The following is a 12,240-nucleotide window of genomic DNA, read 5'->3' as shown; positions in this document are numbered from 1 at the left end:
AATGACTTCTTTATTCTCGCAAACCTCTAGCAAAATACGATATAAGCAATGGTATGAAACGTCTATGTAGAAAAAGTACGTAAAGGTTCTAAAGGTTTACGTACAAATGGTGGTTGGACATTGGACATCATGTTTAACAAACTCGACTCATATTGTTTAATAAGCGTATGGTAGTTGAATTAACATAATAATAAGCCATCATGAGTTTTGGGACTTTTTTCCCATAACGATAATGCTAGTAACCGTATCATTCGATTGGAAATACATGATTCTTGTTTCCGATAGTGGAAACATGATTAAGATGAGTTTACCATGATAGTTGTCAGCGAAAAACATGGCTACGTAACCGTCCTAAGGATTCATGCCCAGGCTGTCACCCACCTGTAGGTAACATGAACTGTTTACCAATTCTTTGTATGTTTATCCATTGCTTCAGGTGTGAGGAAACATGTGATCGGTATGGGTGTAAGATACTAAATGTAGTGGCCAATATGTGTAGTTATTTGAACGGACAATACAGCACGTCAAACCGCGGCACTGTTACAGAACATTTTTGACATGCATGTAACAATGTGCCATCTCATTTCACCCTACTGCTTATCAATTATACATAGGCCATATAAGAAGCACATGCCAACCGATATCTACAATACCCTTCACTTTACCTTTATCAGATGAATGATTCATAACTGAATGTGGTGTTGCCAATTTTGTGATAAAACATAAACAAAGCATTTATGTGTTAAACATATGAAAAAAAGTCACTATTGATAAGGTACGTTTCGTATTTGTTAATAATAATCATGAACCGATAATGTGGGTTATGAAATGCATGTTAAGGTTTTTGTATATAAACATTTTTCATTGTTTTTCTGAAACATAATTGATTCTGTTATAATTATCTAATCAAGAGGCATCAAAGACTATAACTACAGAGAAGTAGAGAGGTGTCACGATTTCCATACTTCCGATATATCATATATCATATCAACTGTGTATGCCTTGTTATATATAGGCAAACAGGTGTCAAACAAAAGATATTCCCAGATTAAATGGAGATGAATATTGTTTTACTGCAGTTAACGTTGACATTTGTGTCAATCATTTGTATTTCTTGTATAACATGCCGAGATATTATTTTTTGTTGTTGTATTTACATATTTTGATTGTATTGACACCATCGACTTTCTTAATGTTATCATTGTTGAAACAAAATGATATCATGTTACCACCGTTTGAATGTGTATGACCTTTTGCATGATTTCATTATTTTGTCATCGACTGAATCTGTGTGAAAATGTGTTTTTTTATCATCATTTTTACCTGTTACATTGTTTACAATGTTTTACATTTTTTACATTGAACCTGTATGACAATAAGTTGTCGTTGTTTGGACGTGTATAACGTTATCTCGTTTTCACTTGGACAGATGAATGACATGACTATGTCATTATTATGACTTATATGACATAACAGTGTTACATATTTATCTGTATGATATTACATGTATGTATGCAATGGTCATTGACCAAACAGTTTTCTTAAAACAAAAATTGTAAAATCTTTGTCTAAATTTTACTAGTGTTGGTTACATATTGGTTGTGTTGGAAGAAACAATGAGTTTTGATTCTATGCTCAATCATAACAGGTACATTAAAATTTCCTTATCATGATCCCATCATAGGTATACTCAGAAGAACAAAATATCATGCAGTTGTGAAATAATAACAAAGATATTCAGCACATATTAAATGTATTTTACTTTCTTAAACAAATATATATCTATAAGGCATTACGTTCAATATAATTTTATTATGTTGATATAGTTCAAAAGCAACTCATGACACGATAGGAAACCAGTATGAATGCAGGTATTCTGAAATATATATATGACAATAAAATAAAAAAATGAATCTTCAACAAGTTGTCAATAATTTATTATATTTCATTATTCATATATAATTATATGAAAATATATTTAACAACTTCGAGAAGTCGTCAATAAGTTGTAATTTTTATTATTTATATATATTTTTAGATATGTAATTAAAGAATCAAAATCTTCGATAAGTCGTTAGGAAATTATTATTTTTCATTATAGCTTCATCTGTAAGGACCATTTAAATAATACAGACGTTCAATTCATCGTGTGTACGTCATTTACACTTCACATATTACTCAGTGTGTTTGCTAGCAATTATTATTTGTAATATTAACCTCCATTTACTTTCTAGACTGTGGATCCACATGACTTATTTTACAACAAGTTTAACAGCAGCAATCATTACAGATATGTCAGGTCGTATTTTACGCATACATATGTATATTAAATATTCACTCCGGAGCGGCATACTTAATGTATGTTTGTGACAGGAAATTTTAATTAAACAACAGGTAAAAGTTTGATATTACAGGAACAAAGAATAACTTCTTGTTTAAACTTTACCGACCACTCAATCATTAATGTGCAACCGAGATACACATTATACACACTCCGCAGGCACCTATATTCTCACAATAAACCAGTACTATATCATAAAATAATTCACACGGTTAATCACTATACCTAGGGGTACTATACAGCGTTGTTACTATAACAACTACACACGATATGTTTAGCTAAAGATAAAACTATTAAACAATATTATACCAGTACATCTATAACCATTGTTATCTAAGAATATCACATAGACACAATTTGTGTCGAGGTATATTGATTCAAATATTCATTGCTGGTAAGGTTTTTTCCACCGAATATGACATTACCTATCGTTACCGATGTTTACTGGCGAGCTCCTCCGGACTTCGGTGATTCATCCTAAACTCTTTGTATTCAGACTGTTCATTTCTATTCAATTTTAGTATCAATCAATCGTTCGGAGAACACGATACAAATAACTCTTATTGTCGGATCTTTATATGAGGTATTTGTATATGGCGTTTATATTTATATAATGTTTCAACATACCATACATGTAAGACATGTTTCATCATCATTTTCTGGAATGTATTATAATATTTTACTTCAACTGAAAGACATACAACATGTCATAGACCATTACGTCGAAGTACATATTCCGCAGAACCACAGTCAGTATGCCATTAACAGGTATCTCTGTGTCAGTCATTCTATTTCAATCGTCCACAATCGGACAATTGTTCTAGTGACACTGACAAGCATTGTCACACTTTGGTATCATTACTTGCTTCATTTTAATAAGACGGTTCCATCGATGTCTGCATTACTTACTTTACCCAGACTATAAAAACATCTAGAGCACCCAAAAACATGGAGCTGAAGTGACTTTTTTTCACTGGTATATGCAAGTAACTTGGCGCTGCCTGTCACAGTTCAAGGACGCACATGCCATTTCTCGTATATCCCTGTTGTTCATCTACAGAAGTAAGGGTCACAAATTAAAATTGATCACAGTGAGGAACATATTTAAAACAAATATTATCTTCAGAATATTGATATTAACATTCTGTTTAAGATTTAATATTTTGTACAAGACTTAACGTGTAATGTTTTAAAATCAAGCTTGCCTATAATTTTTGTAAAACTGTACAAAATAGTTTCAAGTATTTTCTGCTTTTCATCTTTAACATCAGACACCCGTTTTTAACAATGCAAGATATCTTGTTCAATTGCTTTAATCTGGAATAACTTGATAATTTCCAATACCTTATTCTATGTATCAATCATTTGGTTAGGTACTAGTTTGTAGCCTAATGCAGTAAGCACTGAGGTAAATGGAGCACAGTAAGGTGGGAATAAATAAAATATAATAAAATAGGGAGCTACTTACCACTAAGTGATGGTTACACAGCGACCTATCATAAGGAGTTCGACATCCAGTTTCCAGTTCATTGTTCAAGTCTGTCCCTTCAGCGTTCCAGTCGTACACAATGTTGTAAATTGGCCGATCCTGTAGCAAATATCACAAATACAGTTGTCTCCCTTGTAATAGTTATCAAGTCACATATATAGACAGATTAATTGTGTTAAGGAAACCAAATCTAAATATTCTCATTGCTACAATAAAAGTCAAGATAATGGACATCCCAAAGACAGTTTCTGGTCAAAGTCTTCCGGGTATGTTTATAGTATGCAACATTGTTATGTATGCTCCTAGACTTGGGAAAAGAGGAAGCAACTAATTTGCATGGACATTTTAATGTTATTCCTGTTTTTAATGTTATTCGTATTTTGTCAACAAAAACGTATAATTCAGTATTTTTCACACCTTCAACATTTATAATACATAAAATTGTGAGAAGAATGCTTCCGTGAAAAAAAAGGTGTCTAGCCCTAAAGCAATCACCATATATTTCCATAAGTTAGAGTACAATACATACTTGTAGCAAAGATGATACAAACTAGATTGAACAAGTCTACACTGGTGAACATATTGTCACTTAAGTTGTATTTCAAACGCATAAGGGCCTAACAAAAGTGTACACAGTTTGGGTTTCTAATATGGAATTGTTCAAACGAAGCTTTCGCATTTGTACAGAGTTAAACTTAACACGTTCTTGTTTCAAATCGTACTAGAACAATCTTTAACCTAAGAATTAAAAAGGTTGATTATCCAACATAGCACGGTAAAAGAAGTGATTATTTTCCAACTATGAATGAAATTTCAAAGATACTGGCATTATGTAATTTGTTTTATTTCAATGTAACACTTCAACTGATATGTTTTACCTCGAATACAATTACGTAGCATGATAACAGTTTCAAGTCTATTTTTAGTCCATAATTGTTAAATATACCGATTATTATTTCTTACGATATTGTTAATATTTTGCTTTATGTCACATACCTGTTAACACATCATCATCATCTCTAATACATATAATTATCAGAAGAATGTATTTAAAACAAGACACAGATGTCTGGCTCCTAGGCATTAATCATATATGTCCATAAGTTGTTGTGTAACATTTATTTGTAACACAACATAGTATAAAGTAGATCGACTATATTCGTAACCATGTATGTCACGTAAAATGTATATCAGACACAGTTTCGGTCTGGAATGATAATGTACAAATTGACAGATGAATGTCACGCACGCACACACGCACACATGAATGTACATTTAACATTATGCATCATAGAGTTGATTCGTCCTTATATGACTCAATGGTGATGAATTTGGAGGATTGTACATTGTTTATAACGTTAAATATTTTGTTTATCACATGTTTGTCTGCAACACGAATCACATAAATACACGTGGATAAAACATAGATAAACATAGATAAACATAGATAAAACATAGATAAAACATAGATAAAACAAATTGCTTTATATTTACGGATCAGATGTATATCGCAATAAAGGGTTATTTATTCGTGGTGTTTACATTGGCCGCCTTTATCATTATTTTTGTATTTTTTAACTCTTAAAATGTTATCACAGGTGCACTTTCTTAGTTTGAACAATATTACAGACACGAGCCGTTTTTTGACGTGGTATCCAGGAATAACAGATATCTTACCATAGCTATTTTTCCGAAATTAGTGAAGCAAAATGATGGTCCTGGGTATTCAGTGTCACAGCGAATCACGTACCTGGCCCACCTCTCAAGTCTGCTACTCCATTTCTGAAAGTAGTATTAAAACATTCAAATATCATCTCACATAGATAATTATTCAAAAGTTGCCACATTATTCCCCATAAACACAAAGTTCGGGAAAATTACTATTATTGATTTTTTAGTACAAAAATATTGATAAATATCAAGCGTAAGAATATCATAGCCTAATCCAAAATTAAATTTATCTTTTCTTTTTCGACATCAAATGATAGTTTATAACACATGATGTAGATTACGGCAGCCAATGATACATCGGCTATGCCATGCACATCTAACTTCATTGCAAATATCATCCTGCAAAGTTCTCTTTGCAAAGTATGACATTCATAAAATCGTCTGACAGAACCTTTTTTCCAACGCATCTTCTTACACGATTAAATAATATGCTACCCAATATTTGAAAACAAAACAGCATTCAAATTGACAAACAGATATGAAATAGTTTCTTATTATTGTTATATTGATTTATTTACCAATTTAGCTATTCCGCTTGTCCGTATGTTGTTGTGTAATTGAAGGAGGTAATACTCATCGTTGTCGGACAGTCCGCCTACAACACATTCCTTCAGTATTATATATAGTCAGGTACCCCGCCTAAAACACATTCCTTCAGTATTTTATATAGTCAGGTAACCCGCCTAAAACACATTCCATCAGTATTATATATAGTCAGGTAACCCGCCTAAAACACATTCCTTCAGTATTATATATTGTCAGATAACCCGCCTACAGCACATACCTTCAGGATTATATATAGTCAGATAACCGGCCTACAACATATTCCTTCGGTAATATATATAGTCAGATAGCCCGCATACAACACATCCCTTCATTATTATATATAATCAGATATAGCCCGCCGATAACACATTCCTTCAGTATTATATATAATCAGATAGCCCGCCTACAACACATCCCTTCATTATTATATATAATCAGATAGCCCGCCTACAACACATCCCTTCCGTATTATATATAGTTAGATAGCCCGCCTACAACACGTTTCTTCAGTATTATACACAGGGTCTTGTGGTTGTGAGACGCTTACAAATTGTTTTTAATATTTACCAATGCAATGAGAGAAAATAATGTAAAATAATCAGGAAAATTAATTGTAGATATTGAAAAATTATAACGTCGTTACGTACAATATTTATTATTTCATTTATAAAATTATTTAACGCATATATTCAGGAAAGAGAGGGGGAAGGAGATAAATCTTGTTCGAAATGGTTAAGGCAAAGGGCAGTAACTGGTAAGAACTTAACAGACAAGACTTATTACTTGAAATACATTTATACAGTATTTAATGATTGCTATAAATTATTTATTATGTATCATAGCAATTTGCATTTAATATTACAAAAATAGGAAAAAAGATTCGCATGCAATGTATCGAACACCCAACCAAAACATGCTAACAAAAGGTACCACATAAAATCCATATATACAGTAAGCGTGAAGCGGACTAGTTGCTAAGAGCGGTTACATAGCCATGCCAAAGCGAATTAAAACTAAGCCAAGCGCATTCCAAACTAAATAGCTAAGCATACTAGCTACACAGTGATACTATGTAAACCACCTTACCTCACGTTGATAACAAGGCCAAACCTCGGCCCCACACTTAACCTTGGCTTTCCTCCCTACCAGCAATTGTAGTCTGCCATATAATTTGACGCACGTAAAGTTTTAATCAGTTAAGATGTTCAAATGAGTCGTGTTATGTACGTGTGGATCATGAAGACTTCTGAATCCCATATTTACCGTGAGCTACAATACCAGTGCTGTGAGTCATCTAGCTAAGTACGACGATTACATCAATTGAAGAAAGTGTTCCTGAATAACGATTTGGTGATTGGCTGTGTCGGTTGTACTACGCATTCTGAATTAAAAGTACCTTCTTCATCAAATCCAGTAATCAGTGACTCATACATGAATGTATATAAACATGGACTGTATCAAAAAAACAATACAACCGCGAGTTCGGTGCTTTGTTTTCAAAAACAACAATGCTTAGACAAGTTATAGCATTAAATGTCAATGATATCAAATGGATACAGTTTCATCATTGAAAGACTATTATAATCATTTGTAAAACAGGAATACGTATATTTTCAATATTGATAACCAAGTCTTGTGATTTTAGCTATAGCCGATTATTATTTCCGCGACACTTGTTTATCATATTTGTGGAAGAAACAAAGTGCAGGTGTGCATTTAAATATTCGTTATTTTCAAATTTACTTTCGGAGATAATTCAAAGAACTCTAAAACTCTTTAATCATTATTAACTTGCTTAAGGTTGCGCAACATATTGGTTTCAAAATATAAATCCCTTTTTTGATGCTTTATTAAATACTTATAAAGGGGTTCACTGCCATCAATGCATAAATTTGAAATGCATATTTCTTGACCGTATTAAAAACGCAACCAAATGTGTCAATATCGTAAAATCAAATAAAACATCATACTCTGTCGGTTAACATTACTACCGCTTTTATCGGATAATATGAGTGCAATATCCGTCGACAAAACAAGTTTGGGTTTGTTAAGACCTTCCTTACAATAACGAGGAGATCAGTACTCTTAAATTTAGAATGCAAAACTGTATTGTGCTTTGCTTATTAAAAGGACTCTTTTAAATCTTATTTTTTATTTTATTTTTGCTTCAATTCTTTTATTTATTTTTAATGCTGTCTTCCATTGTTACAACACTCTTCAATATTCTTGCCTTTTTCATCGACTTCGTTTTCTCTTCGCAAGCGTTGCGCTGTCAGTGCCATATGCTGCTTTCGGATTTTTAGAATTTTTGCATGCAATTCTCGCTCCAAATTACGCAATCGTCTCTCCTCTGCATACGGATCAAACGGTGTGATGACGTTGGTCACATCCTCAACTAACACTTCAGTATCATTCTCAGTTAAGACTTCAGTCCAATCCTCAGTTGAGACACCAATCACATCCCCAGTTAAGACTTCAGTCATATCCTCAGTTAAGACTTCAACCCCATCCTCAGTTGAAACGTCAGTAACTTCCACATAATTATTTCCAGCCACAACAGCCATTGGAGCTGGAAAACAACCTCACTTGCTATAGGTTCGGTAAACGTTCTCTTGTGTATGATTTTGATATATTCACTAATAACTATAACGACACAATGGACAAATGTTTAACGCTATTAAACATAGGACATTACGTGCAATTGCATCTAAATATAATGCTTAGAAAGTATGTAAAGCATACAAGCACTATTTGCCATAATATATTATTGCTAAGTTAAAGATTGACGAAAACACACTAGCACACATACTATTGAAAGGAGATGGACAGCGTTCAAAAAGAATCGCCATAATATTATTTTTTTTACTGATGATAATAGCTTATACAAATGCTTATTTTTTGTCATTTACTTTTTTTTGTTTATGAAGTAAAATGGCGAAATATTTGTAAAATGAAATTTTCTTGTTGAACTGAAACATTTTTGATTAAGCATCTAAAGCAATTATAATACATTGGGTAAATACGACGAGGTTGTGCACATATTCATATTGACAATACAAACACACCTGTGAAGAAAAACACAAACAGTCGACCGTACTACATAAACATACTCCCAGTAGATACCCCAAAACTACGTGCGTGCTATTTTACCTACTGCATATGTCTATATATATATATATATATATATAAGGTAAAGAGGCATATGGTTTTCCCGTACACTGCGGTTGTTTACACCGACAACTTGCCTCCAAGTCGTTGCTCTACCGGCCCCTGACCCTGACCCTGACGTCCCCGTGATCTTTGACCTTGCTGTTGTCGTCGCCTTCGCTCCTCTTCCTTCTGTCGACGTAGTTGTTCCTGCTCAAGTTGTTTCCGTCTCAGTTCATGCTGTCGTACTCGTTCCTGTTCACGCTGTCGACGCCGCCTGCGCTCGGCGGCGTACGGGTCGTACCGACTGTATCGTGTAGTCTGGCGCCTAACTGTTACGGGTAATGTGTTATTTCCACACATATACAGAAACAGCATTCATATTACAACAAATAGACATGCAATAAAAAGTTAAGAATTAGCAAATAAATTGATTTAGTCTTAGTTACAGATTTTTTTTATCATTATTAATAAATGTAATCACACATGCAAGGTAATGCCTTCCTTATGCTTGAAAAAAAACGTTAAACAAAATTTGTCGTTACGATAAAGGTACATGCAATGATGTATATGACTCATGTTCGATTAGTAACAAATAAACAGACAGTCATTATCTGACAATCAATCATTTGCATACTTGGAAAGACAAATATTAACTGTAGCACAACACATTTACGTATTCATAACACATACCCCTGGATGACGTCAGTTCCTGTAACCTGTCGTTTTGCACAGTGTTGGACTGCCCGGATGTAGGGTGGTAGATGCGTGTTTCTGTCCTGCCCTTCCTCAGCTCTGCCTTGTTCCCGAGGCCTCCACTTTGGAGTTTGTCACCAATGGTTTTGGATACCTGATTCTCTGCCTTATTTTCTTCCGGGGAGGGTGTGTCAGTTTTATGGGATAAACTACTTTCCTGGATGACATGGTTTATCTTCGATTTTCTACTGCTGTCATACTCATCACCAAACTGTATCACAATGTTACCCATAGGTATCAAAGGAGCTGCAATAAATAGGCGTTCGGACATGACATATGGTCAGATACAGTTCCCTGCAATAACATGACTGTGACCAAAAAATGGTAAAAAGGATTGCCCTACAATTATAAGACTTTGACAAAAATGATAACATGGTTTGCCCTACAATTATAAGAATGAGACAAAAAATAATAACAAAGAATTATCTGCAATTACAGGACTTTAAACAAACATGATGATATGGATTCCGTACAATTATAAGACTGTGGCAGAAAAATATGATAACAAGTATTTTAAGACATTTCGGTACATAAGAAAATATTGCTGACAGCTTCTCCTCCTATCTAACATAAACTTGCTTTCTTGTTAAATTATCGAAAAGTAATATCTAATGTGTTCATTGTCTAATTTGTTCTATATAGTTACAATACTGATAGACACCACTTTTGTGTCCAATCTAATCTTCCCACTTTAGAAAACGTAGAAGCCGTAGTCACACGATATGATAGTGTTTACAACACTGGACCCCTTTACGGCATTATTTGCCGTAAAGTGTCATCCGGGTCTTTCCCAATAGTGAATTAATGTTTAAGTGTAAGGTATATTGGCATTATTGTGTATTATTGTACGATTGGCCTATTGGTAAGGATAAGGCATTTGTTTTTATATTGAAAGTTATAGAAAGGTGTCGTAAGTTTGTTATTTTATAACGAAATTTGTAACACTTACGGGAACATAAACCTCGCCTGCAACTGTATCCGTTTCTGCAGTAAGTACACGGCTCCCCATGCATGTACGGTTCTGTTCGGGACACATCTATGCTGTTTGAAATTCAGACAGATACCGGGCTTTATGCAGAATCTACTTGGTAATATTGATGGTCATCAGCGGTAATTCCTGCTTTTTCACTCCATTATTTGATTTATCAGAATGATGCATAACATTATATTTTAAAGAAATAAAACGGTCAAAAGAAAAAATACGAGCAGTCATACCACTGAATAAAATACATTTTTATAAGCAGGGATAATATTGACAATAAATAATTTGTAGAGTAAATATCATCACAGAAGTTTATAATGATAACTCCTATGAGCTATGAGTAAAATAGAAATTGTTTTTACCTACATCATAGCGGCGCTAGCACATAAGGTCGTTACCACAATGTCAACACACACGGATAGAATAGATATCAAATAACAGCAACTCACAAAGACATGTTACACAAAGGTTCGACGTATAGGGTCAAACTAGCACACCGGCAACAAAGATGGACCAAATAAATCATAGTGTAAGCATTCAAAGACAAACTAAACCAAAGCATAACATATATATCAAAGTATACATTGCAAGGACAACCTATAGCACAACGTCAAGAAAGCAGGACAAAATATATCACAGTATACACATACATGGACAACATATAGCACAACGTCAAGAAAGAAGGACAAAATATATCACAGTACACATATACAAGGACAACCTATAGCACAACGTCAAGAAAGAAGGACAAGATATATCACAGTATACACATACTAGGACAACCTATAGCACAACGTCAAGAAAGAAGGACAAAATATATCACAGTACACACATACTAGGACAAACTATAGCACAACGTCAAGAAAGGACAAAATATATCCCAGTAAACACATACAAGGACAAACTATAGCACAACGTCAAGAAAGAAGGACAAAATATATCATAATATACACATACTAGGACAAACTATAGCACAACGTCAAGAAAGAAGGACAAAAAATATCAAGGTATACACATACAAGGACAAACTAAACCACAACGTCAAGAAAGGACAAAATATATCACAGTATACACATACAAGGACAAACTATAGCAAAACGTCAAGAAAGAAGGACAAAATATATCACAGTATACACATACTAGGACAAACTATAGCACAACGCCAAGAAAGAAGGATAAACAATATCACGGTATACACATACAAGGACAAACTAAACCACAACGTCAAGAAAGAAGGACAAAATATAT

General features: G+C 33.7%; 1 protein-coding gene across 2 annotated transcripts in view; it reads right to left on the bottom strand.

The window, feature by feature from the left end:
- Positions 1-1,752: 1,752 nt before the first annotated feature.
- The window catches only part of LOC110443193, a 33,549-nt gene continuing 23,061 nt past the window's right edge, over positions 1,753-12,240 (bottom strand). Inside the window, exons 4-10 of one of the 2 annotated variants that reach the window (XM_021487249.1) lie at positions 10,960-11,051; positions 9,948-10,256; positions 9,353-9,586; positions 6,080-6,156; positions 5,508-5,612; positions 3,810-3,929; positions 1,753-3,395 (exon numbers count right to left, since the gene is read on the bottom strand). In XM_021487249.1, the coding sequence (XP_021342924.1) occupies positions 3,312-3,395; positions 3,810-3,929; positions 5,508-5,612; positions 6,080-6,156; positions 9,353-9,586; positions 9,948-10,256; positions 10,960-11,051 (1,021 nt within the window). In that variant the 3' untranslated portion in view covers positions 1,753-3,311. The remainder of the gene's footprint in view (positions 3,396-3,809; positions 3,930-5,507; positions 5,613-6,079; positions 6,157-9,352; positions 9,587-9,947; positions 10,257-10,959; positions 11,052-12,240) is intronic. The other variant, XM_021487250.1, reaches the window with a different exon arrangement.

The sequence above is a fragment of the Mizuhopecten yessoensis genome, unplaced genomic scaffold (genome assembly GCF_002113885.1).
Source record: "Mizuhopecten yessoensis strain PY_sf001 unplaced genomic scaffold, ASM211388v2 scaffold716331, whole genome shotgun sequence".
Lineage (NCBI taxonomy): Eukaryota > Metazoa > Mollusca > Bivalvia > Pectinida > Pectinidae > Mizuhopecten > Mizuhopecten yessoensis.
This window is presented reverse-complemented; position numbering and strand designations above follow the sequence as displayed.